The sequence below is a fragment of the Scleropages formosus genome, chromosome 6 (assembly GCF_900964775.1).
Source record: "Scleropages formosus chromosome 6, fSclFor1.1, whole genome shotgun sequence".
NCBI lineage: Eukaryota > Metazoa > Chordata > Actinopteri > Osteoglossiformes > Osteoglossidae > Scleropages > Scleropages formosus.
Genome location: NC_041811.1, coordinates 37,538,035 through 37,565,701, shown reverse-complemented (window position 1 = coordinate 37,565,701; position 27,667 = coordinate 37,538,035). Strand labels below are relative to the sequence as shown.

The window sequence follows — 27,667 nt, the reverse complement described above, 5'->3', positions numbered from 1 at the left end:
AGCGGGGCGGGAAACACGTGACTTGTTCCCGCTTAAACTCGTTCTAAACCCGAAGTGCCGCTAAGCCCGTGACAGAGCAACAACAGCTCCTGAACTTGTTTGATCTGCAATGTTGTCGTAGATAATGCGACCCAAGCCAAGTGCGGGAATCGAAAGCAAAGAGGATGATTCGGGGTGGGGGTGGTAAACGTCGTAAGTCGAGGACTGTCCGTGTAAATCGAGTGCGTCTCTGAATAAATCGTTAAATTAAACCTAAGAAAGAGCAAGGAACGTTACTCCAGATTTTATATTTATTCATTTAGCTGACGGACGCTTTTCTCCAAGCGACTTAGTTACTTAGTCTTACAGTATGAAAATGACAATTATTATTTACCAGTTGGCTAATTTCACTAGAGCAAATTAAGGAGAGGAACAGATCGAACGAACGTAGGAGCTTCGGATCCAAAGACAGCAGCGCTAACCACTACGCGAGCAGCTATCATATATTATATTACGTTCAACTGCGTTAATGGAGGACGAGCATCATGATTCAGCGCTTCAGCCGCTTTACCTCCCAGGGGCTGAAGCCGCAGTTCGAGCGATGACCGAGGGCGTCTTTCTTCCGCTCTGAGCTCGATTAGTCAGACCTGAGCGGGGAGGGAGCGCGCGGCGCCAGTCGCCGCCACTAAGTAAGCGGCCATGTAGTCGGGGGCTGAGAAAGAAGTTGTTGCGCAACATCGAGGCGCCGCACTTGCGGCCGAATGAGCGAGTCCTGATTGCGCCGAAGCGCAGAGGAAGCGAAGCTGCGCTGGTTTTGAGATCTCGCTCGAATAAAGGAGGACGACGTAGTGCGGCGAAGGAGAACAGAACCGCTCGTTTGAGCGGCGGATAAAGTCACAAAGTGTTAGTCTCGTTTCCTTCACCTTGGTGAAAAATGGAGTGAACGGTAGAAAGAAAAGGGCCCGGAGCGGAGGGTCCGGAGCGTCGAGCTGTAACTTAGTAGCGCTGCGGCGGCTGCGACGGTGGTGCCGCCGCCGTCCGGCTCGAAGTTGCGCCTCACTGTGTGTAAGTGAGTGAGTGAGTGAGTGTTTCGCGGGCAAGTCTCTCGAGCGGCCGCGCGCCTCCTCGCCGTAGCCGTGAACTTTTTTGCGACGGACGAGGACGAAAGAAGATGATGGCCGCGGAGGGCGGCAGCGATGTGAGCCGCTCGCTTTTACTAGTAAAAGCTCCGGCGGCGATCGGGGTTGCGAGCGCCGGAGGCCCCGCCGGACCGGCGGCGGCGGCAGCAGCAGCGGCTCGCTTTTCGCTCCACCGCGCCGCTGCTGCCGCCGCCGGTCCCTCGGAGCGCCTCTTCTTGGGCTCCGCCTCGTCCGTGAGCGGGAGCGCCGCTCTCCCGGGCCGCGGCTGTCCCGTCCCCCTCTGCGGCCCCGCGCCGCCGGACGATCCGAGCAGCAGCAGCCGCACGTCGCCGAGCCCCGGCCGGCAGAGCCCGAATGAGCCGCCGCCGCCGCCAGAGCCGCTGCCGCTGCCGGCGTCGCCTCCGCCTCCGGGCGGCTCTGTGGACGAGGGCGACGCCTTGGAGTCGTTGGACGGGCCGGAGTACGAGGAGGAGGAGGTGCTGTTCCCGCTGACGGCGCCCCCCGCCAACCAGTGAGTGCGACCCGCTTGGGATGATGATGATGATGATGATGGATCGTAGGGGGGGGGAGATCATGCTTACTCTAGTAGTGGTAGTGTTATTGTACTGTGCTATCGTGGTACTGTACACTATACTCTAGTGGCACTGACTGTACTAAGCCTAAGGGAAGGGAACAGTAGCGTAGCGCAGTGGTTAGAGCGACTGCCTTTGGTCGTTCGAACCCAAAGGTTGCAGGTTCGAGCCTCACCTCTGGCTGTAGTAGCTCCTTCCTTGAGTTGAGCAAGGTGTTTTACCCTGAGCGCTCCAGTAAAATTATAAATAAATGTAACCTTAACATTGTAAGTCCCTTTGGAGAAAAGCGTGAATGAATAGTACCACCACAGTGACACTACTATAGTACCATTGTAGTACAGTGAAACCAAAGAAACCTTTGAGCTGCCGCCTTTGGACCCAGAGGTGACAGGTTCGATTCCCACCTCCAGGTACTTACCCTGAATTACTGCAATGGTAAATAACTGCAAGCGTGTTAACAATGTAAGTGGCTTTGAGGAAAGTGTCAGACTTAATTACCGCTTTTGTTTGTGTGTCTTTTCCGTTAATCGTGTGTGTGTGTGTGTGTGTGTGTGTGTGTGTGTGTGTGTGAGAAGGGTGTAGGGTCCATTGTTCTGGGCTGAACACTCCTTCCTCAAAGCAGGCAACAGGCTCTCTCTTCCGACACGTGTGTAAGTGGCGACATGTCACAGTACACACTCGATGCACAAATGTGATGATCGCTGGTGGGGGGTGCGGAGCTTCAACTTAAGTGTACCGTGGTAAAGTGTAGTAAGTAGAAAGTTGACTTGAGGAGGCATCCGGCTCTCGTGCGCTGTTCTGCTGCTCCGAGATGCGCGTAGGTTCCGCAACATGTCACCGTCACGCCGTTTGTCCACTCTTGCTGTGACTCCTTCCGTCTCGGGAGCACTGGGAACTGTCCGGTGTCCTCAGCAACGAGAAGGACGCCGCGAAGGACCGCCGAGGCTGCTGATGCGTCCAGCTCGAGGGCCGAGGGTCCCCGCAGGCCACCGGTGAGCCGGACCCTGAGCTGGACTGCGAGCCTCTGCCGGAGCGAGCGCGTCGTATTGTTCTCCTTGCTGAGGCCTCTGAAAAAGAGAGAACCCAGAGGCCGCAGAGTTGTTTCTTCTTTTATTTTTGAATGCCGAGGGAAGTGTTTTGGTTTCGCAGAGACGCAGGAGCTATTTTTGTTTCGGCGCCTTGCAGCACTCCTCTCGCCAACCGTGCCTTCGCCAAATGTGATGAGGGAACATCTTCCTGATTCATAAACTCTTTGTCCATCGGTTCCTGGGCTTGTTTCACAGATAAATGCGCAGACTTCTGAACGATGCGTCATTTTTGTGCTTATTGTTCTTTTGTAGCCTTCGGCTGCACTTGGCAGTTTTCATTTAAGCCCTTCGTTTTAAAGGATGGTGTGACACACCGTACTCGGGTGTCCTCCTTCAGGTCACTGGGGAAACAAAGGCAAGGAGGTACAGGGCTTGTTAAAGTAAAATTAGCTCTGTTGTTGAAAATAATGTCGCTGTCTGGTTTTCTCTTTGTCCGGCTGTGTGTGTGTGTGTGTGTGTGTGTGTGAGAGAGAGGGAGAAAGAGAAGAACCTGCTGGGAGAAAAGTTCCTCAGGAGAGCAGGTCCACTCTCCCTCATCCTTTGTGGCAGCTGGTAGCATAGTGGTTAGATCTGCTGTCTTTGAACACAAAGGTTGCAAGTTCGAGTCCCACCTCAGGCTGTGGTTTCGTTGAGCAAGGTACTTACCCTACATCGGTCCAGTAATTATTACCGAGCTGTATAAATGGGTAAATGATTGTACACCATGTGACTTTGGAGAAGAAGCTACATGAAGAAATGAATAACTGTTAGTGCCAAACTTGTTGTTCTCCCGCAGTTACTGAGAATAAGTTTATCACTACAGTAAAAGTACTCATTTGTCCGCCAGGGGCTGAGTGTAGTGAGATCTACTCAAGAACTTTGCATTCCACTCATTGTATTTGGTACTCGTTGATTTGCTGGCAGAGAAGTGTCCTGATGTCACTGATACAGTTAAAATTTTTGTATATTGGGTACTTTTTATATTTTTTTAAATATTTTTTATCCCTTGTTCACATACTCTGTCTTGTCACCGTCATTCTGTCTGTGCTGTGGAAGTTCCTGTCACCAAGACAAATTCCTTGTACGTGCAAACATACTTGGCAATAAAGCTCGTTCTGATTCTGAAATATAGTAGGCTGCATGTGCAAATAACAGCAGTGGTGTAACCCGTTGACCAAATGCGGTGTAAAACAGCGTACAGAGTTTGCCTTGCATTTGTCAGTGGTGAGAACGTGGATGAAGAGTGAAGAAGAACTGAGGTGACTCAAGAAGAGGACGAGAACCAGCTGAAGGAATGGTTTGCACCGTGTCCTGGAGCTGATGCCATCAAGGGCGAGCTGGAGAGGCGAACGTACGTCAACGCTGGCTTTGCGCCGCTAGCGCCTGCAGTGCTGCTGCGACACGCTGAAACCCTCGAGAGGATGATGTGCTGCAGGACGGTTTCACAATAAACGGGCTCAAAGGTTCAGAGGAGGTTCGTCTGGAGCATTGAATAAAGTAACATAAGCGGCGTGTACGGTGTACTGTACGGCACTGTGCTGCGGTGTGTTATAAGGCACTCTGTAAAAGCTCTACCTGTTCACTGCCCACAGAAGGCTGTTCTGGGACAGCTGGTAGAATACTGGTTAGAACTGCTGCCTTTGGACCCAAAGGTTGCGGGTTCGAATGCCTCCTCCATCTCTAGTAGCCTTGAGCAAGGTATTTACCTTAAATTGGTGCAGTAGGCCCCTCTGCGAACCGCCACCTTACCGTGGTGGAGGGGTTTGAGTGCTTGAATGATCTCAGGAGCTATGTTGCCTGGGGCTATATGCCCCTGGTAGGGTCTCTCAAATCAAACAGGTCCTGGGTGACAGACGAGACAAAGCGTGGTTCAAAATCCCCTTATGACTATTAAATCAAGGCTCTCGTTCACCTTCCCTGGTATGGGGTCACCGGGGCCCCACCCTGGAGCCAGGCCTGGGGGGGAGCTCGCATGCAAGAGCCTGGTGGCCAGGTCTGTGCCCACGGGGCCTGGCCGGGCTCAGCCCGAAGCCATGACGTGGAGCCGCTCTTCGGTGGGCTCACCACCTGCCGGAGAGGACATAAGGGGCCGGTGCGTTGTGATTTGGGCGGTGGTCGGGGCCGAGTGCCCGGCCGACCCAAACCTCAGGCGCCAACTCTGGCTTTTGGGACTTGGAATGTCACCTCACTGGCGGGGAAGGAGCCTGAGCTGGTGCAGGAGGTTGAGAGATACCGTCTAGATATAGTCGGGCTCACTTCCACTCACAGCTTGGGTTCTGGAACCACTCTTCTCGACTAAGGGTGGACTCTCCACTATTCTGGCGTTGCCCAGGGTGAGAGGCGGCGGGCTGGTGTGGGCTTATTAATAGCCCCCCAGTTCAGCTGCCATGTGTTGGAGTCTACCCCGGTGAACGAGAGGGTCGTCTCCCTACGCCTTCGGGTCGGGGAACGGTCTCTCGCTGTCGTTTGTGCTTATGCGCCTAGCGGCAGTGTAGAGTACCCGGCCTTTTTAGAGTCCCTGGTGGGCGTGCTGGAAAGCGCTCCCACTGGGGACTCTGTTGTTCTACTGGGGGACTTTAACGCCCTCAGAGGTCTTCAACTCCCACCTCCGACAGAGCTTCAACCAGGTCCCGAGGGAGACTGGGGACATTGAGTCCGAACGGACTATGTTCCACACCTCCATTGTCGGGGCGGCGGTTCGGAGCTGCGGCCGTAAAGTCTCCGGCGCCTGTTACGGCGGCAATCCCCGAACACGGTGGTGGACGCCGGAGGTAAGGGATGCCGTCAAGCTGAAGAAGGAGTTCTATCGGGCCTGGCTGGCTCATGGGACTCCTGAAGCAGCTGACTACGTCTCCCAGCTGGCCTGGGAATGCCTTGGGGTTCCCCCAGAGGAGCTGGAGGAGGTTTACGGGGAGAGGGAAGTCTGGGGGGGCTCTGCTTAGACTACTGCCCCCGCGACCCGGTCCCGGATAAGCGGAGGAAGATGGGTGGATGGATGGATGGATGGATGGTGCAGTAGAATTACCCAGCTATGTAAACTGGTAAATCGTTGTATGCAAATACTTTTAATTATTTGTAAGTTGCTTTAGAGACGAGTGTCGTATAAAGGAGTAAAAGTAAATGTAACCAGTCAAATTTGTGAATCTGCCCAAATTTCAAAACCCGAGACGACCTCTAAAAACACGTTTTTTTTTAGTTGTCTAATTTATGTTTATACTTCTAATGTACCACTTCACCCAGTCGTCATAAAGCAAAGTGCTAATTAAACCTTGACAGCCTGAACAAATGTCTGCTGTATTGTCAGGATTTACCCTACTTTGCGTTCTGTTTCCCTCCTCAGCCTCATGTAAAAACACAATTCACACATTTCTCAGGCTTCGCATTCAGAATAGCTACTTGTGTTATTACCAACATTCCTAAGTACTTGGGAGCCCAAACTATTTTGAGTCTTGTGCCTTAAAGGACTCTCTGCTTTAAATTCAGGGGGTGTTAAAGCAGGATTCTTCATTTTCAATGATCACTCAGGGTCTGTATGAGGTCGTGCTGCACCGTTCGAAGCCGTTCGTTGCGTGTCCTGCCAGTCAATTTCAACACATGGGATTTTTTTCTCAAACCTGAAGTCAGTTTAAAACTCATTTTGAACCTTCCATATGCGTAATATTTGACTAAAACTCTGGATAACAACTTCCACCCTTCAGTGCGTCTATCGTTGCCATGGCGTTGTTGTCGCCGGTGATGATGTCACCCGTGAAAGTCGCTACTCGAATGCGGCCCGAGATTAGCAACATTTTGTGATGTAGAAAAAACCTTTTTGGAATACTAAACTAACTGTGTTACTGAGAATATATTCGCTTAAATGCATCAAACATGAGATTTTTGTGTGGCCCTTCCTCCCATCGCAGACGTGCCACACTAACCTCTGTCTCACTTCCTTGCTGTAGGAGGTAGAAATGGAACCGCTGGATGTTGTCTGTATAATAATGTTAATTATTATAATGTATTATTATTATACGGTCAAAGCAGTAGAAGTCTGAGGGCTGTGAAAAGAATACAGTGACCTTCATTGGTAGCGTAGTGGATACAGCTGCTGCCTTTGGACCCAGTGGTTGTGGGTTCAAATCCCTCCTCCATCTCTAATAGGCTTGAGCAAGGTACTTACCCTAAATTGCTCCAGTAAAAATTAGCTGGCTGTATAAATGGGTAAATAATTGTAAGTAGTGTAACATTGTAAGGTGCTTTGGAGAAAAGTGTCAGAGAAGTAAATGTAATGCTGTTGGCCCTTTTACTATAGTACAACACTGTTACTGACTCTGCTGCTATAAGACCGGGAGGAACCGCGATGTGTTTAGTGTCCAGCGCTCTGTTACATGGTCGCTCTTGAACAGGACGTGTGTGTTTCCTCTTGGCGGTGTAGTGCAAGTACTGTAGTGTGGTGTCAGCAGTTCTGTGCTGATAATAAAGTGAACCACATTATGACCAGTTATAGTCATCAGACTTGGCTTTGAGCAGCATACTGTGAGTAGTGACCTGAGGAGTCCTGAGTAACAGCGAGTACTGAGTACTACTGCTTGTTTGGCCCTTGCACTTGAAAGGGAAGTTGTAAGAAACACAGTTAAAATGGCAGTAATAAGTGCTGCTCTTTTTATTTTGCATATTTTTGTGGCAGTGACCACATGGACAGCAATAGTGTGTCACGTTTGAACGATTTCTCACGCTCCTTAAACTGTGTTGGGTGCCGTTAGCAAATCAAATTGAAAGAAAGGATTCGGAGTCAAGCACGAGTGAAATGGAATCGCGCTGATTTTCTCCGAATGGCACAGCATCAGTTTGAGGTTATGTTCAGTTTCACTTGGATTCCTAGGTTTTGTCACCTCTATTAATATGCTTCAGGTAGATGTTCAGAAACTTTCCGCAGCAGTATGTCAGTGTGTCAGTTAGGCTTGAGTTTTGTTTTGAGTTTTATGTTCTGCTCATACACAAAAAGTCCATTCTTTTTTATTTTTTTTTTTTTAACCCACTGTTGGTACAGTGTAAAATTCAGTGTAAAAGCTGTTTACGCTGTTCTCAGCATCACATGTTTCAGGCACAAAGCTCATGTGAACAATGTATTTTATTGCACTGATCAGTTACGGTACTGTAGCCGAAGGAATTCCGATGAAGGGTTTTAAGGAGTGATCTTCGGAGGTATCACATAAAGGGGCTAACAATCGATCTGCTCTGTTTTTCACGCAACTTTATTAATGCAAAAAAGCCTTTGTGCTAAGTAGGATTGGGGAAATAGCACAAAACTGCATGTCACCTAAAATTTTAACACACAGTATATGTATGTGTGTGTGTGTGTGTGTGTGTATATATTTATATATATATATATATATCTCTGAGGCGACTTACCCTGTTGTATAAATGGGTAAATAATTGTAATTTTGCTAGAGCAATTTAGGGCAAGTACCTTGCTCCAGTAGTACAGCTGGTGGAGGGCGTCAAACCTGTGACCTTCGTGTCCAAAGGCAGCAGCTCTGACCGCTCCGCTACCAGCTGTCCTCGCCACGTGGGGCAGCAGGACGGTAAAAGGATGCAAAGCGGTTATTGAGACATTAGACAAATGTTTAAAGGACTACCGAGGGCGAGACATTAGACGGCGTGACGTCAGCCGGCAGGCCGCTCTGTTTCCGTGTTACTGTTCGAGAAGAGCGCTTGATAAAGGTAAATTGAACTGAATTTCTCTAATGCCGTCACCGAGGGGTACCTTGATATCTCGCCTCATGAACTGGTTGGCCTGTTGCTGCGATTTAAGCCATTAAAACTAAACTCGTCTCATAAATACCACGTTCGCTGTGCTTTGCTGTAGCTGTTGCCGCGTGTGACAGATGCGGTCCGTTTGCGCAGGTGGTATCATGGGAAATTGGACCGGACCATGGCAGAGGAGCGCCTCCGGCAGGCCAGGACGCCGGGCAGCTACCTCATCCGGGAGAGCGATCGCCGCCCGGGCTCCTTTGTGCTCTCCTTTCTGAGCATAAGCGGAGCCGTCAACCATTTCAGGTGAGTGTCCGGCCCCCGAAGCCCTAAAGCAGGAGTGACCGGTGAGCGCAGCGTAGGAAACGTCATCGCCCTTTTAACGGCTTCATTCTCACTTCGTTTCCGCACGGTCTGTTCGGCTGCTCAGTGCTGTTCGCGTTACTAGATGGCAGCGTCACAGTTTTGGTTCTGAATCCAAGAAAAGCAAAACTGGAGACATCCCAAATATTTCATACTGGGTACCGCGCTGTTGCTGGTTTCAGGAACCGTTAAAGCCCGTGTGGCTCCACGGATGGATATACGTCGTCAGATGAACAGGTACACGCATCCATACATAAAGAGACACGCTTGATTGATCCCAGAGGAAGTTTCAGAGCAGCGATGAGAGAAAGGATCTCTGACACTGATGTTAGATGACAGGTGCTTTGACATCAGTGTGTTGGCAGAAGCACAGACTTGATGGATACTGCAGGCTTTTTTTTTTTTTTTTTTTTTTTACAGCCATAGGGTATCTGATGATAACACTGAAATGCACTTTACGTTTGTAATGTGTTGTTTACAGCTGTTCGCAACTTGAGGTCTTGTAAATCTGACCCTAAATTACTAGTAATTCAAACGAAACAAAAAAAAAAAAGAAAAGCAAATTGTCCTGAGCCCAATGAAATCACAGACATGCGAAGTTTTCATTTAATAATGAAAAGGACATAAATACACATGATTCGCATGTTGATTTGTAAGGTAGTAATATGACAATCCAACCTTCTCACAAGAAGTGTAGACAAAGTCCTCAGTTTGTGACTAAAGTGCAGGAAAAAACACAAAGTTTAAAAAAGAGAGATCAACTTCAGTCATAGTTTGCTGGTTGCCATCTGCTGTTTTCGTGGCTGCTGTTTCTGACGCCTGTGTTACCCTCTGGTGACCGCTTACGGTACGTAATTGGCGGGAAAATGACGAAAACGTGCACATCGCCAGAAATCATCGCAAAGGAAAAAGAAAAGACAAGATAAATGTCTGACAGGTTTTCATGAAGAGCGCCATGAAGAAGCTGCTTTGCCGGCACTGATGTGGCCCCACACCTCTTTGTGTATTGTTCACCGTCATAGTTTTTCCATTTAATTGTTTTTTTCTGTTCATTTTTTTGCATGTGACCTCATTATTGTGAGTGGAACAAGCAGCTTATAAATGCACTTTACAAATGTCACTTGATTGTAAAATTAAATTCTTGTTAATTGGTGCATGCCTGGGGCGCGGTGGCGCAGTGGGTTGGACCACGGTCCTGCTCTCCGGTGGGTCTGGGGTTCGAGTCCTGCTTGGGGTGCCTTGTGATGGACTGGCGTCCCGTCCTGGGTGTGTCCCCTTCCCCCTCCGGCCTTACGCCCTGAGTTGCCGGGTAGGCTCCGGTTCCCCGTGACCCCGTATGGGACAAGCGGTTCCGAAAGTGTGTGTATGTGTGTGTGTGTGTGTGTGTGTGTGTGGTGCATGCCTGTATTTTACAAACAAATCATTATTTTGCGAATAGACCTACCTTCAATAATCCTTTTATTATTTATTTAAACCTTTATCTGCTTGTTATTAATGTCATGAAGCTCCATGTCACAGTGGTGCTTGAAAGTTTCTGAACCCGTTAGAATTTTTTTCTTTTTTGCATAAATATGAGAAAAAACATGATCAGATTTTTATGTAAGTCCTAAAACTAGATGTAGAGAACCAGTTGAATGAGACAAAAACAATTTACTTGCTCATTTATTACTGAAGAAAATTAGTATGTTGTTATCAGCGTCGGGTCCAAAAGTCAGCGTCTGTCACGGTGGGGGGGCATCATTAATGTAGAAAAATATGTACGAATTTTGGAGCAACATATGCTGCCGTGCAAACGCCATCCTTTCCGGGGACGTCCCTGCGTTTTCCAGCAGGACGCCGCCAAACCGCGTTCCGTCCGGATTACGAGTGCACGGCTGCGTAAGCGGAGAGTGCGGCGCAAGGCCGGCCTGCCTGCGCTCGTGACCTGTGTCCGACTGAGAATGCGTGGCGCGTTATGAAGCGCAGAATACGGCGACGAAGACCCTGTACGATTGCACGGCCAAACACCTGTATAACGGATGAATGGGGGTGTCTTCGGTGCCCAAACGCTTAATGAGTGTTATTCAAAGACCTGGTGATGTTGCACAATGGTAAACGCTCGACTGTCCCGATGTTTTTGGAATAGAATAAACGCATATTTTTGAAAAACGGTGCGGTTGATGAGGTAAAAAAATGAAATACCTTGTCTTCATACTGTTTTTGTTTGAATACCATCCATCCATCCATCTTCCTCCGCTTTTATCCGGGGCCGGGTCGCGGGGGCAGCAGTCCGAGCAGAGTACTCCAGACCTCCCTCTCCCCGCACACCTCCTCCAGTTCCTCTGGGGGAACCCCAAGGCGTTCCCAGGCCAGCCGGGAGACATAGTCTCTCCAACGTGTCCTGGGTCTGCCCCGAGGCCTCCTCCCAGTGGGACAAGCCCGGAGCACCTCCCCAGGGAGGCGTCCAGGAGGCATCCGGAACAGATGCCCGAGCCACCTCAACTGGCTCCTCTCGATGCGGAGGAGCAGCGGCTCTACTCCGAGCTCCTCCCGGGTGACTGAGCTCCTCACCCTATCCCTAAGGGTGCGCCCAGCCACTCTGCGGAGGAAACTCATTTCTGCCGCTTGTATCCGCGATCTCATTCTTTCGGTCATGATCCAGAGTTCATGACCATAGGTGAGGGTAGGAACGTAGATCGACCGGTAAATTGAGAGCTTCGCCTTACGACTCAGCTCCCTCTTCACCACAACAGACCGGTACAATGACCGCATTACTGCAGACGCCGCACCGATCCGTCTGTCGACCTGCCGCTCCATTTTTCCCTCACTCGTGAACAAGACCCCGAGATACTTAAACTCCTCCACTTGAGGGAGCAACTCCCCCCTAACCCGGAGGGAGCAATCCACCTTTTTCCGACTGAGAACCATGGCCTCGGATTTGGAGGTGCTGATTCTCATCCCCGCCGCTTTGCACTCGGCTGCAAACCTCCCCAGTGCACGCTGCAAGTCTTGACTTGATGAAGCCAACAGGACCACATCGTCCGCAAAAAGCAGAGACGAGATCTCGCGGCCACCAAAACAGACACCCTCCGTTCCCTGACTGCGCCTAGAAATTCTGTCCATAAAAATAATGAACAGAATCGGTGACAAAGGGCAGCCCTGGCGGAGTCCAACATGCACCGGGAACAGGTCTGACTTACTGCCGGCAATGCGAACCAAGCTCCTGCTCCGGTCATACAGGGAACGAACAGCCCGTAGCAACGAGCCCCGAACCCCATAATCCCGAAGCACCCCCCACAGGATGCCACGAGGGACACGGTCGAATGCCTTCTCCAGGTCCACAAAACACATATGGACTGGTTGGGCAAACTCCCACGAACCCTCCAACACCCTAGTGAGGGTATAGAGCTGGTCCAGTGTTCCACGGCCAGGGCGAAAACCGCATTGCTCCTCCTGGATCCGAGGTTCGACTATCGGTCGGATTCTCCTTTCCAGTACCCTGGCATAGACTTTCCCAGGGAGGCTAAGGAGTGTGATCCCCCTGTAGTTGGAACACAATCTCCGGTCCCCCTTCTTAAAAAGAGGGACCACCACCCCGGTCTGCCAGTCCAGAGGCACCGTTCCCGAACTCCACGCGATGCTGCAGAGGCGTGTCAGCCAAGACAGCCCCACAACATCCAGAGACTTGAGAAACTCGGGGCGGATCTCATCCACCCCCGGAGCCTTGCCACCGAGGAGTTTTTTGACTACCTCAGCAACTTCAGCCAGGGTAATGGACGAGTCCCCCTCCGAGTCCCCAGCCTCAGCTTCCTCTACGGAAGGCGTGTCGGAGGGATTGAGGAGATCCTCAAAGTACTCCTTCCACCGCCCGAGAACATCCTCAGCTGAGGTCAGCAGCGCACCACTTCCACTGTAAACAGTGTTCGTGGAACACCGCTTCCCCCCTCTGAGTCGCCGGACGGTTTGCCAGAATCTCTTTGAGGCCGACCGAAAGTCTTCCTCCATGGCCTCACCGAACTCCTCCCAAGCCCGAGTTTTTGCCGCGGCGACTGCCAGAGCCGCGCTCCGTTTGGCCCGTCGGTACCCGTCAGCTGCTTCAGGAGTCCCATGAGCCAGCCAGGCCCGATAGAACTCCTTCTTCAGCTTGACGGCATCCCTTACTTCCGGTGTCCACCACCGTGTTCGGGGATTGCCGCCGCGACAGGCACCGGAGACCTTATGGCCGCAGCTCCGAACAGCCGCACCGACAATGGAGGAGCGGAACATAGTCCATTCAGACTCAATGTCCCCCACCTCCCTCGGGACCTGGTTGAAGCTCTGTCGGAGGTGGGAGTTGAAGACCTCTCTGACAGGGGCCTCCGCCAAACGTTCCCAACAGACCCTCGCTATGCGTTTGGGCCTGCCAGGTCTGTCCAGCTTTTTCCCCCGCCATCGAATCCAACTCACCACCAGGTGGTGATCAGTTGACAGCTCAGCCCCTCTCTTCACCCGAGTGTCCAAGACATATGGCCGAAGGTCAGAAGAAACGACTACAAAGTCGATCATCGACCTCCGACCTAGGGTGTCCTGGTGCCAAGTGCACTGGTGGACACCCTTATGCATGAACATGGTGTTCGTTATGGATAAACCGCGACTAGCACAGAAATCCAATAACAACTCACCGCTCGGGTTCAGATCAGGGAGGCCGTTCCTCCCAATCACGCCCCTCCAGGTATCACTGTCGCTGCCCACGTGGGCGTTAAAGTCCCCCAGTAGAACGACAGAGTCCCCAGTGGGAGCGCTTTCCAGCACGCCCCCCAGGGACTCTAAAAAGGCCAGGTACTCTACACTGCCGCTAGGCGCATAAGCACAAACGACAGTGAGAGACCGTTCCCTGACCCGAAGGCGTAGGGAGACGACCCTCTCGTTCACCGGGGTAGACTCCAACACATGGCGGCTGAACTGGGGGGCTATTAATAAGCCCACACCAGCCCGCCGCCTCTCACCTTGGGCAACGCCAGAATAGTGGAGAGTCCACCCTCGATCGAGTAGAGTGGTTCCAGAACCCAAGCTGTGAGTGGAAGTGAGCCCGACTATATCTAGACGGTATCTCTCAACTTCCCGCACCAGCTCAGGCTCCTTCCCCGCCAGTGAGGTGACATTCCAAGTCCCAAAAACCAGAGTTGGCGCCCGAGGTTTGGGTCGGCCGGGCACTCGGCCCCGACCACCGCCCAAATCACAACGCACCGTTGTTTGAATACAAGTCAGTAAATTCCCAAATCGCTCCTTTCTGTTTTCATCAGCATTTTCCGAACTGTCCCACCTTTTTTGGAATTGGGGTTCGCAATTGTTTTTATTTGGAATATAAACTGAAGTGCCTTTCCTCCCTTTACCTCTTTTTGAAGGAGTGTAAAATTTTTAAAAAAATGTGAATTTTTGGTTCGATTGTGCTGGTATGAGTGTGATGTTTGAAAGTTCTCTTCTTCACTGTATCCCAAGTAGATTAGTCTCCTTCAGAGGTTTCCTTGAAATCCCTGAGGAAGCAGTGCAGTTCATGAAGTTCTTAACTACAGTACTGCTTTCTGTGTAGCTTCCAAGGGTCTGTAAGTGGTGGAGATTCTGCTTCTGACTCCTGCCATTCGCAGGGCGGAAACGATTCCTCGGGCAACTCCGTTAATTGAAATCCTCGATTCGGGCCGTCTGCGGCGAGGACTCGTTCGGTCTCCGTACGCGTCTTTCGCGACGTCCTGTGGGCGAAGGGTGAGCGCAGAGCTGAAAGGTCGCGTACCTCCTGGGCGGTATGTGGACGCACTGGGGTAGGAGGCGAACTGCGTAGCGCTAACGCAACATTGTTTGTTCATCCGCAGGATCATCGCCATGTGTGGCGATTACTACATCGGCGGGCGCCGCTTCACCTCCCTGTCAGACCTGATTGGTTATTACAGCTACGTGTCCTGTTTGCTCAAAGAAGAAAAGCTATTGTTCCCGGTCGCACCCCCTGAGGTATCATTGCATGACGCTTATTCGCTTAGCTGATGCTTTTCTCCAAAGCTAATTTTACTGGAGTCATTTAGGGTAAGTACCTTGCTCTAGGGTATTGTAGCGCTAGGTGAGATTTGAACTGCCCACTTTCAGACCCAAAGGCAGCAGCTCTAACCACTGTGCTACCAGCTGCCTCGTGTGTGGGACTCTCACAATTACACACTACACCTGGATGTGGGTCCTAAGATTTCGGGATTTTCGGTCTGTTCCAACACTCTATTAAAAAGTTCACTTTGTAGGCACACATTTGCTTTGAAGAACAACCGCTACACCCCAGCCAGACCGCTTCGCTCGTCTACTTCTGCTCACTTGGTGTCCCACACACAAAAGGTAATGTGCGGAGGTTCTCAGTTCTGGCTCCGTTGTGGTGGAATGACCTCCCCCTCTCACTCAGAACTGCTGAAACTCCGCCTACATTCAAGAAGGGTCTGAAAACCCACCTTTTCTGGACTGACATCGTCCATGATCTCTCAGGCTCACGTATGGTGTAAATGTTCATGCGCCGTAACTTTATGATCATCCCCAGATAAGCCTTTACACACCCATTACTCCTGTATTGTATGTGAATGTTTGTTTACCTTTTTAAAAAAAAAAAAAACTGTAGGAAGGTGATTAGTCTATCCTGAGTTTTGTACACCTACTTGTGCGATGAACATCTGTGCATAAAGTGGAAAGAAAAAACTAGGTTTACTTAAGAATCACATGTCTGGAACTAAGTCTCTCTTTCTCCTAATGTAATGAACAAATTGTATTTTCTCTGAGATGTATGTTGCTTTGGAGAAAAGCATCTGCTAAATGATTAAATGTAAGTTGACAAGTGACTTCTGTGAACCCAGTGACCTATTCAAGCGATGGGAGTGAAATTGGCTGAGCGTTGGAATGCATCGGTGATCTCACAGGAGCCAGTCCAGTCTGTGGGCTTCGTCCACTCTTTCCCATGATGTAATTATGAAAGATAACGTGTGTGTTGATGTGCTGTCTTTAGAGTGGGAGAAAGAGCCGAGCATGACGTTTACTGTGGCCTTGTGTTTGCAGCCTGTGGAGGACCGGCGCAGAGTGCGGGCCATCCTTCCGTATACCAAAGTGCCGGAGACGGACGAGATCAGGTGAGGGGTGGGGGGGAGGGGGCTTTGTCACGCCTTGAAACATTCATAAGTGCCTGGAAAGGAGAGCACAAACATCCCAAAGAGCTCTGCTGCAATTAAAGGGTTTCACCAAAGGTGGCCTTTGTGCTGTGCTGTGTTCTGTTGCGTAAACTTAAAGGGAATGTGGTCTTCTAAAGAGGTCTGCTGTTCCGTTGCGTAGCTGCGGCGTATAACTGAAGAACGCATCTGCAGTAATCGAAAATAAAACAGTCAGGATGAGTTTAAAGTGCACGTGAAGGTCCTGAAAAGAGGAAAAGGTGTGTGCTTTCGCTGTGCTCTTTGTGGCTGTGGACACTTCCCATCCGAGAGACTCGTGATCTGTCTTTGTCCTCCAAGTTTCCTCAAGGGGGACATGTTTATCGTGCACAACGAGCTGGAAGACGGATGGATGTGGGTGACAAACCTTCGCACCGAGGAGCAGGGCCTTATTGTGGTGGACCTGGTGAAAGCAGTGGTAAGTTTGTCGGGCAGTAAATGATCATTATAAAGTTTACTGTTGTGTTTAAAATGATGATTGCCTGCAGAGTTAGGAAATATACTCACAATGCCTTGCAGAAATATTCACACCCCATTGAATGTTATCAATGTTGTCGGGGCTAAACTTGTTCAGACACGTATTTTTCCAATCACTGTTTTTACTGTCAGCTCTTCTTATGCACTAACACCAAGTTTTCAGAGCCAAAATGAGATGTTTACAGATACTTTAAAGGAAAAAATGAAATTCTGTAATCTAGACAATGTTGAAGGAGTGTAAAAACTTTTGCACAACGGGGTGCCACTGTGAACAGCGCTGCTGTCCCACAGCACCTGGGTGGTGCAAGAGAACATGGGTTCGATCCCTGCTCAGTCTGTGTGGGGTTTGCATGTTCTCCCCTTGTCTGCGTGGGTTTTCTCCGGGTGTTCTGGTTTCCTCCCACAGTCCAAAGACCTGCTGTTTAAGGTCCTCCCCCTAGTATGTGAGTGACAGTGTTTCACTGATGTATGGATAAGTGGGCCAGTGTAAGTAGTGTATCTAGCAGTGTAAGTTATCGCGGTGAATAAGGTGTGTGGGCTCATAACACTACATAGAGTTCATTGGAAGTTGCTTTAGAGAAAAGTGTCTGCTAAGTAAATGTAAATTTAAATGCAAGGCACGGTGTGTGTGTTTACAGTTTAGCGCTTATGAATTACAGCCTCACAGAACGTAGTGTCACGGTGAAGTTACTGAGATGGATACAGGAAAGAAAAAAGTGCTTCAACGTAGTTATCAAAAGCATGTAATAGTTTTGCCATAGCGTAAAGTCTAAATCCACTAGAAAAAGTTCTTTATCAACAAGACTTACCACGTTGTTGAACTAAAGTGGTCGTGCAGCAGCGAGGACCTGAGGCTTTGCCCTGGAGGAGGTTTCTTAGGTTTTTCAGCAGGATTTTTGATAATTGATTAAGCTGCTGATCTGAAACTATGGCACAAAAAGTAATTAATGGAGCTCTGCCAGTAGTTATTTGATGAATATCTATGACAGGCAGTTTTTCTTACTCCAGTATTTAGCAGTGATTTTATCAGAAGAGTGATTACAGTTTATGAAGGCTAACAAAGATAAGTATTGAAGGCATGTGGTATATTGTTAGATGACTGTATTTACATTTATCTGATGCTTTTCTCCAAAGCAAATTACAATTATTTACCCAGCTGGGAATTTTTTTTTTTTTTTTTTTTTTTACTGGAGCAATTTGGGATAAGGTACCCTTGAGCAACGTATATAGCCGGAGTTGAACCTCTGACCTTATGCTCTAAAGGCAGTAGCTGTAACCACTAGGCTACCAGCTGTCCTACTATACCTGCTTTACCCAGTGATGGTGAGAAGATGTTATGTTGTCAGACCAGCTCAATCGACTGAGCAGCAGTCAGAAAAACGTGATCTGTGTCCCTCGTTCACACCTCTTATTTCTACATGAACCCCTCAAACTGTTTGATGCACTTTTTGTTCCTTTTGCTGCCAGTTTGTTTTATTGTCCTCACAACAGTAATGTTGCTTTTGTGCCTCGTTTCAGGGTAGAGAGGAAGACCCGCATGAGGGCAAAGTGTAAGACTTTTACTCTTAGTCCTAACCCTCTTTGGGCAAAATCTTGACTTTGTTCATTTGTTTTTGTGAATTAAAAATCAGCAAGCAATTTCTGCACTTTCATTTATATCAGTTTCAGTGATAGAGCTCATGTTTTCCTCACCCGTAACGGCCTGTTCTTATCACCCCTGCAGGTGGTATCACAGCAAGATTACCAAACAGGAGGCACACAACCTGCTGATGACAGGTGCCAGGCTGTGAGCGTGACCAGCTGAGCACGAGGGATCCTCAGTTAACCAAACATGCAGCATACACTCTGTTGGACTCAGTTCATTGACACACAGACATTTTTGCCCAGGGCATTAAAAAAAGTGGCAAAAGAATGACGACAGGCAAAAAGTTTTTCTGCCATGCAGTGTTAAATCAGTATTGGCTGGAGACAAGTTTCAGATTTCACTGTAGGCTTCAGCAGTTGGAATTTGTGCCAGTGGTATGTGCCGGATACGGCAGTGGGATGAGTGACGGTCTTTTGCAGTCGGCCGGGTGTGCAGTTTCCTGGCGAGGCCGTCGGACAGCACCCCGGGGGACTACTCGCTCTTCTTCCGCACCAGTGAAAACATACGGAGGTTTAAGATCTGCCCGACTCCCAGCAACCAGTTCATAATGGGGGGAAGGTACTACAACAGGTAATGCGGTCACAGCGTGCGCCCTCCCTAAACACGGCCCTGCGGGCGCATGACGCGGCTTCGCAGATTTCACTTTGTCCAGAGTGGTTAAGGAGTTCCTTTGTTATACGCACCACTGTTGACTTAATACCTATATAATATAATAAGTAATTATATTATTGCAATGTCAGTGTACATGTGTAGTTTTGACTTTGTCACTTATGTAAGAAAAAAGTCTAAAGGCTACATTACAGGAAAACTGAGCAACTGTGATTGTTTACAGCATCGATGACATCATTGACCATTACAAGAAAGAACAGATTGTGAAGGGATACACCTTGAAGGATCCTGTGTCTGTACAGGTAAGAGTGATGCGAAGCACATTTGCACGGCTCTGTTCATGTAAAGCTGTTCTATGCAAATTACTGTATTTATAGATGTGCCAGTTTGTCAGACTTGAGAAATTGTTGTCTTTTTTTAGCACCAAGACCAGATGTTTCCAGATGTTTTACACGACAAAGAAATTTATGACACGATCCGGCGAAAGACAAAAGATGCCTTTTACAAAAATATTGTGAAGAAGGGCTATCTGCAGTTCCTTAAAGGTGTGTTGTAGTGTTTTTGAAGCAAAGAGCAAAACTGCATTTGCAATTACGGTACCCGTTGCTTCACTGGCGGCCTCCCGCGTCTTCCCAGGCAAAGGGAAGCGGTGGAAGACCCTGTACTTCATCTTGGAGGGAAATGACTCGCATCTCATCTACTTCGAAAGTGAGAAGCGGGCGACGAAACCCAAAGGCTTGATTGACCTGAGCGTGTGCTCAGTGTATGGCGTCCACGACAGCATGTTCGACAGGTGAGAGAGAGCGAGAGAGAGCGAGAGAGAGAGAGACTCCAGCTGGAGCTTGTGGATGCTTCTCCCTAGAATGGATGCGCTAGTGGACAAAATTTGCCCATTGCATGCAAACTGCAGTCTTCAAACAGCTTGTAAACAAGGCGCTAAAAATTGGCTGCTTTTCCTGAAATTCACACAAAATTGTAATGAAATTTGCACTCCGTTGGTGGGATATCGGTGATAGAACCACTTCAGTCACATCAAACTACACTTGATCGTGTTGCCTTATGATAAAAGGGCAACTATTTTGATAAGAACATGAACACGTTCCTAACGAAATACACTTGTTCCTGGTTCTGAATGCTGGTCTGTGTTTTTGGGCTATTTTTGAGTGACCTGTGAGTGTCACTGAACGAATTGCAACCGTTTAAAACAGCGGACATATGTTCCGCGGTGCCCCGACTCCAACTAGATCTTCGGGAACAATTGATTGTTGTGGTAAAACAGTGTTTCAGCACTGGCTCAAGCCTCAGTTGAGCTGGATTTGTTCTTCAAGCTTTTTGTTACATGTTAAACCAATTTCAGAAATTCAGGCTTTATTCATGGCTGATTTTACTTTGATTTACTCTTCTTTTTCAGCTCTGAAATATCAACTATAATATCCAGTGTTCTTGTCTGCCCACAGGCCAAACTGTTTCCAGATTGTAGTTCAGCACTTTAGCGAAGAACAAAACATCTTCTACTTTGCAGGTGAAACTCCTGAACAAGCCCAGGTTCGAATCACATTTGTGTTAAATAACTTTTACCTTGTTGGACACCTGTCTTCACATGCGCTGGGTCCACAGCTTAAGGAGTCCGTAACTGTATTCAACCACTAAATCATTATCACTAAAAGCTTAATACATACAGTATGTCCCTACATTTATTCACAGTCGGGACTGGTTTGCAAAATAAAGCAAAAAGTACTATAATGGATTAAAAATTTGCTGAAACACTTCCATTTTTATCCACTGCTCAACTTTCTATTAACTTTTTTTTTTTTTTTTTTTTTTTTTAAACTTCTAGCTACATTGCAGTTAAAAATACTAAAGAGGACAGAAAATAAAAAATACATTCTCTACACATATTGTGACTCGGTGCTGTTTTCCATAAAAACGTGCAGCATTGATAATCCTGTTACTGATCACAAACCTCAGGAACACCAGAGCAAAGCGACTCTGGTCCCACTTCAGGTCCTACTGTGTTTGGTTGCTCTTTAGTGTTTGCAGAAATGCAGGTGACGTTTGCTGTGCAACATTCAGATTTCAGAAAATTTAAAAAGTGAAGAAAATGCAATTTGGAGAGAAGTTTTTATCTTTGCAAATTCATAACTCTGGGAACTCCTTGACAGTGCTTTTTATAACTGGTTTTTCTCCAACAGGACTGGATGAAAAGTTTACAAACGTTCTGCAGTAATCTAAGAAAACCAACACAGACGTCCTCCAACAAGATGCGCCTTCGACAGGTATAATGTTTCTTCCCCCCTTTCCTTCTTTTAATTCATGTCAGTAATTTTTTGTCCAAGTGTGGAAGGAATAAGTTTGTTTCCCCTCCTGCAGGTCAGCAGTCTCATTCTTAACGTGGAAGAGGCCCACAAACTGCCAGTCAAACATTTCACAAACCCCTACTGCAACATCTACCTGAACAGTGTGCAGGTGGCGAAGACGCACCTTAGAGAAGGACAGAATCCCGTGTGGACGGAAGAGTTTGTCTTTGAGTGAGACGCTGCCGTTACACGTGCACATGTGTTCAAACCCCTTTCGTGCCAACATTTGTTAGCGGTACTGATACTGCAATTTTTCATAGAGATTAAGATTCCATGTGCTCTACCTCTTAACTTTATGGCATTTTTATCCCCTTTGCAGCGACTTGTCAAGTGAAATAAACCGCTTTGAAATCAGTTTGAGCAACAAGACAAAAAAGAGCAAAGAAAACGATATCCGTAAGTGTTTGTATCTACCTCTGTGCGTAGTGGTGTTGTGGAAGGAAAAACAAGTACCCTTTAGCCTAAATAATGTGCTTCAGACTCAGTATCGCAGCTTTCCGTTTGTTACATGGGTCAGTATTCCTGATGTACCCATGTGTTAGAGACATTGCCATATGCGTATCTGCAAACGTTACTCAGGGGCGTGACCACGGCACCACCCAGCTGGAGGGTAACGGGCTTTTTGGGGATAGCTGAGTGCCATGCCGTGAACTGAACACCTAACCAAAACAGCGGACTGCACCAATAGTGGCAGTCACAATAAGCTGAAAATGAAGAGAAAATGCTGAACACGAACAAGTGAGTAGTGTTCATTAACACACTGTGCTGCAATTGACTTTATTGGCCTTGGCCATCCTCTCCGCAGTGTTCATGTGCTGCCAGCTGAGCCGACTGCAGCGAGGTCAGATGAGTGACGAGTGGTTCCCCCTCAGCTCCCACGTGCCTCTCAAGGGCATTGAGCCAGGCTCGCTGCGTGTGCGGGCCCGTTACTCCATGGAGAAGATCATGCCGGAGGAGGAGTACAGCGAGTTCAAGGAGGTGAGAGAGAGAGAGAGAGAGAGACGCCCTTTAAACTCGACACCGGAATGTTTTGATGGAGCCTCAAAGTCATTGACAGTTGAAACGTTACAAAAATGGTCGTAATCATGTGCTTTGTCTAAAACTAAATGGGCGGCACGGTGGTACAACGAGTAGCGCTGCTGCCTCACAGTGCCTGGGTGGTGCAAGAGGGTGTGGGTTCGCTCTCCGCTCAGACTGTGGAGTTTGCATGTTCTTTCTGTGTCTGCATGGGTTTCCTCTGGATGCTCTGGTTTCCTCCCACAGTCCAAAGACATGCTGTTCAGGTAGATTGGTGTGTGTGTTCCACTGATGTATGGATGAGTGACCTATTGTAAGTAGTGTATCTAGCAGTGTAAGTCTTTGCAGTGAGTGAGGTGTGGTCTGATAACACTACATAGAGTTCATTGGAAGTTGCTTTGGAGAAAAGCATCTGCTAAATAAATGTAAATGTAAAGCAAACTTACAGCAGTAAATTCAAATGCCTGTCATCAGTACAATTACTTTAAAAATCAAGGTATAAAAACAGAAGGATGTTTCTGACTGATGCTTTTTAATTATTGTTACTGGTATCTGCTGCAGCAGTATACATTTCATTTAATGCCAGTGTTAATTTTTATCAGTGCAATGTATGATGTGACGTCTCTAACGGTGTCTTTAAATCACAGCTAATCCTACAGAAAGACTTCCATGTGATCTTTGCCCTGGCCCACGTATGTGGACAGGACCGTACCCTGCTGGCCAGCATTCTGCTGAGAATATTTCGGCACATGAAGATGGAGGCGCTTCTGCTAAGGGCTTTGAACGACCGGGAGATAAGCATGGAAGGTATAACGCGTGTCCGTCTTCCGTTATTTTGTGGGTAAACTGTTTAGCCTTCAAGAGGTACAGCACTGCCCGATATCCTCAGATGTTGTACTTTCCGGTTCTTTCATTTTAAAGCAAAAATTAACAGCCAAGAATGCATTATAATAAACGACTGAAAGCTGTATATTGAGGAAATCGTAGCCCATTTTCCTGCTTGTTAGGGTAAAAGGGAGATCGGCCGAGTATAGAAGTATTATGCCGGCCTCCGTGACGAAATCAGCCGGACTTGTTAAGGAGGATGAATGTTTGTTGAAAATGTGAAAACTCGTACTCGGTGGACGTCACACTTTTGATGGATCTTGGCATCGTAGCAATTTATATGCTGAGGGGGCAGCATGTGGTGTTACAGTTAGTTCTGCCATCTCTGGATTCGGAGGTCAACGGTTCAAATCCCGTCTCCTGCTATAGTACCGCTGAGCGAGGTACTTGTCCTAAAATTGCTCCAGTAAAAATTCCCCAGCTAGGTATAAGGGTAAATTGTTGTATGTTGCTTTTTGCCAAAGCATCAGCTAAATGTGATTTAAACCTTTCATTAATGTGACCTGTAAGCCGGTTCAGACGACCAGTGTCTCCTTTGCTCGACTCCATCCAGATGAGGCCACGACCCTGTTCCGTGCCACCACCCTGGCAAGTACGCTCATGGAGCAGTACATGAAGGCCACGGCCACTCCGTTCGTCCTGCATGTGCTCAAAGACACGATACTGAAGATCATGGAGTGCAAGCAGTCCTGTGAGGTGATGGATTTTGGATCACGGTATCATAGAATTTAACCTTCCCATGTGTTCTCTAACATTTCTTACACTCTAGGGCGTTAGTACTAGTGGCCAACTGGTTTAGATATGAACGTGGATGATGATTAAGCTAAACACAAAACAGAAAAATTATGATCCATCTTAGATGGGGAATGAAAACACAGATGTAGGAAAGACTGCTGGACATGCTCTACCCAGTTGGTTGCCTGGTAACTTCACCGTCTTCCCAGGTTAACTTTACGTGGATTACACGTAGAAGCCGCCACAGCCAACCTTCGGTGCTGGGGTTGTCTGTCCGAAGATGAGCGGTACACTTGAAGCTGCCCGTGCACGATTGTACAAAGTTAACGGGAGCTTTGGGCGACCAGTTGGCTTCACGCTCCCTCTGATTTCCATTTTTGCTATCTAGTTGAATCCATCCAAGCTGGAAAAGAATGAAGACGTGAACTTGAATCAGGCCCATCTCCTGAACATTTTGTCGGAACTGGTGGAAAAGATATTCTCTGCTGCTGACATTCTACCACGGTATTTTTCCACTTCACATGATTCTGTATGCCTTATCAATATAATGCTTATTTTTATTCATGGATACTTATGTTCACAATACTTACGACCATGAGCAATGTAATTGAACTTTTGTTTTTAATTTTTGTTGATGTTGCAGAACTCTGAGATTCATTTATGGATGCTTACAAAGATCTGTCCAGAAAAAATGGCCTCAGAATACTACTATGAGAACAAGAGTGGTGAGGTAAGTTTTGCCTGTAATTTGAATGATTTATTCCAATAAATTCTCAAAAGTACACCCTTTTGGTTTGTTCTTAGACTATTATCAATTGCTTGTGAAAAACACATTATAGCTGGTGGAGTGTAACGTATTCCTGCACCCTTCACCGAGTCCTCTTTAGTGTTCAGCTCAAACTCTTGACTTTTGCAGTGGTTTTGTGTTCCTACGACTGATCTGCCCGGCGATTCTCAACCCACGAATGTTCAATATAATCACAGGTGAGATGTCAGTATCTTAGCAATTACAAACCCCTTGAATAAATGTGCTGAATGTTGTTTAGAACAATCGCAAGTATACGACTGTCTGAAGAACTGCTTCACACTGCTTTTTGTCGTGTCAGATCCTCCTTCTCCTACAGCGGCACGGACGCTGACTCTGGTAGCCAAGTCTGTCCAAAATTTGGCGAACCTTGTCGAGTTCGGTGCCAAGGTAACGTTAATGTTCGACGTTCACGTTGAATTGCTCTTCATTTCACTTGGTTACCATATAAATGTTGTTTTCTGGGTGCAATTAGAAAATACTTACATGAAAATATAAGAAATGTATATTTGCCATATATTATTTACTGCATTAAAAGATCCTTATTTTTGCTGTTCTTTGTTTGCTATTGTTTGTTTTCCAGAATGTATTCTTTCTATGTCTGTACTGATGTTTAGTTATAATGGATATTTTACAGGAGCCCTACATGGAAGGGGTGAACCCGTTCATCAAGAATAACAAGCATCAGATGATCATGTTTCTGGATAAGCTTGGTGTTAGTTGTTTTAGTTTTTCCATTCATTCCGTTTTTTGTGTTGTCAAATTGTGTTAGGTTGTTTTGTAATTATTTGCGAATGCACAGTCACTTTGACTTACAAACATAATAATAATAATAATTATTATTATTATTTAATATATTATAAGTGGTATTTTATTACTGTTTACTGGCTGTGCTCTGAAGAACCTTGAATGGAGAAAATAATCAGGAAGAATTTATATTCTTAATTTCAGGTTTCATTTAAATCGGTAATAATTTGAAATCACTGAAAAAATGTATTTTCCTCAAACTCTTCTTCAGTTCCCATCGGTGACCATATCCTTCAATAAGCAATTTTGCATATTCATCTTCTGTCCACTGTCAGGTTTTTTTTTTTTTTTTTTTTTTTTTTCTTCTTTCCTCCCCTCAAATTTATCTCCACTTTGGTGTGCTTGCGAACATGCGTGTTATTACATTTACATTTATTCTTTTAGCAGACGCTTTTGCCCAAAGTGGCATACATCTCAGCAAAAGTACAATTTATGCATTCCAATCACGAGTACTCTTCCTCTTTATTGGGCTTCACCAGAGCTTACTAGTATTTCTCAAAAAGATGCAAAAACTTGGGCTGAGCCACCCCACACTCCTCTTATCATTATGTGCACTTTACTCCCACCCATTTACAGTTATTCTTTTATCTAATCCTTTTCTCCAAAGCGACTTAGAATATTAAGCCATCTATAACTATTTACCCATTCATACATCAGGGTAATTTTTACTGGAGCATTTTAGGATAAGTTCCTTGCTCAAGGGTACTACAGTAGTAGGTGAGATTTGAACTGGCAACCTTTGGATCCAAAAGCAGCATCTTTAATCACTATATCAGCTGCCCCAGTGAATGAACAGTTTGCATTCACTTACAAAATGTTATTTTAGTGATATAAAAATGTGAATTTTTTTGGGAAAAAATATAATATCTTTGAAAATTTGTCTCAGCTCTTGGTAACATAAGTCACCGTTTTTAAATCAATGCAACATTTGTTTTATTTTGTTCCCCAAACAATTCGCTAAGTAGAAAGAAAATTTTAAACATATCTAAGTGTGTGTGTGTGTGTGTGTGTGTGTCGCTCTTTCACGTGCATTAGTTTGTCTGCTCATCTGATGTGCTGTCTTTCCAGAATGTCTGTGACCTCCCAGACACCACAGAGCACTTTAGGATAGATCTTTCCCGGGATCTTGCTGCCCTGCATGAGATCTGCGTGAGTCACTCGGATGAGCTTCGCACCCTCAGCAATGAGCGTGGCCCGCAACAGGTGACAATGTCCATCTTTGCTTGCCTTAAATTCCGGTGTTTCATGTGTCACTAGTTGTTTGCCTGTAAAACTTGCCAATCCAAATGGATCATATATCTCATTCATGTGTCATTCATCGGTGCTGCTGCTTAATTCCAGGTTCAGCCTTTCTGTCCCTTTGCACTGACCTCTAATGTGTTTGAAAACCATAAAAAGACACAATAGGTCTCCTGATATTTGAACCTGGAACACTTTGGTTACATTTTCCAAACAAAAGGCCGCAGAAGAACAAGAGTGTTTGACCTGATACAAAATGACAGTGAAAAGCAGTTATATTTATGGGGAACACCTTGTATAATTGTAATTTAACTAGTTTTGATTTAATACTTGCTTTTTGTTTTGTAGCACGTCTTGAAAAAACTCTTGGCGATCACAGAGCTCCTTCAGCAGAAACAGGATCACTATTCCAACACTATGTCCTGCAGCAACAGGTAGTAGCCTTCATGCTGAGTCACAGACCAGAGCCTGGCACAGCCACCTTGACCTTGGCACCTCAAGTCCCACCTCATTCTCCACCCTCATTCCTAGCGAGTACAGCTTGGAAACGTTCACTCTGCCTTGTGACCTGTGACAAAACACACCTGGGGAACCTCAGGATCTTGGAAATCACCTCTTCATACACTCGCCGTTTTTGGCTGTAATTAAAAAAAATTCTTCTTCCTAACTATCGTTTATTCATCTGCGTCTTTGGTACATATTTGACTATCAGAACTTTTTCCTCTTTTCAAATAAAAAAAAAAAAAAATTATTGCACCTTAAATGACTCGGTTGTTTAAAACACAAATTTCCAAAGTGATTGCCTTTTTCTGAATGTTTGGGAAGCTCAAAGACAACTATAGACTTCTCCTTATGAGTGCGTTGTGGGCTATAATGCTATTTTTACTTTAATCTGTAGTCATTTTTACTTTTTGAGTCAGTGATCATTTCCACAAATTCGCTTATGCTGAAACCAGTTTAGCTGTATCTAGTATTATGTTCATAACTTCAGTGTTCAGGAAAAAAATTGCTTTATTGGAACATTACTTCTCTTGCTGGAATCACAAGTTTTAATACA

At 46.9% G+C, this 27,667-nt stretch overlaps 1 protein-coding gene across 1 annotated transcript; it reads left to right on the top strand.

Moving 5' to 3' along the window:
• On the top strand, positions 1 to 27,667 carry rasa1b (RAS p21 protein activator (GTPase activating protein) 1b). Its single transcript, XM_029252983.1, has 25 exons — positions 1 to 1,629; positions 8,644 to 8,796; positions 14,679 to 14,814; positions 15,889 to 15,959; positions 16,335 to 16,452; positions 18,030 to 18,061; positions 18,235 to 18,287; positions 18,576 to 18,726; positions 18,989 to 19,067; positions 19,187 to 19,310; positions 19,402 to 19,558; positions 20,223 to 20,310; positions 20,958 to 21,041; positions 21,136 to 21,293; positions 21,442 to 21,518; positions 21,928 to 22,100; positions 22,787 to 22,946; positions 23,578 to 23,720; positions 24,148 to 24,263; positions 24,403 to 24,489; positions 24,676 to 24,743; positions 24,866 to 24,954; positions 25,202 to 25,279; positions 26,440 to 26,574; positions 26,959 to 27,667. Exons 1-25 carry the CDS (start codon positions 1,151 to 1,153, stop codon positions 27,046 to 27,048), a joined length of 3,099 nt encoding a protein of 1,032 aa, XP_029108816.1. The 5' UTR covers positions 1 to 1,150; the 3' UTR covers positions 27,049 to 27,667.

What these genes read in the sequence shown, in the direction of transcription:
- rasa1b (XM_029252983.1), top strand. Translation starts at nt 1,151, where the DNA reads ATGATGGCCGCGGAGGGCGGCAGCGATGTGAGCCGCTCGCTTTTACTA. An exon ending in GGGGGAAGGTACTACAACAG is followed by an intron (nt 18,727 to 18,988) that starts GTAATGCGGTCA and finishes GATTGTTTACAG; the next exon opens with CATCGATGACATCATTGACC. An exon ending in ATGAGAACAAGAGTGGTGAG is followed by an intron (nt 24,490 to 24,675) that starts GTAAGTTTTGCC and finishes TGACTTTTGCAG; the next exon opens with TGGTTTTGTGTTCCTACGAC.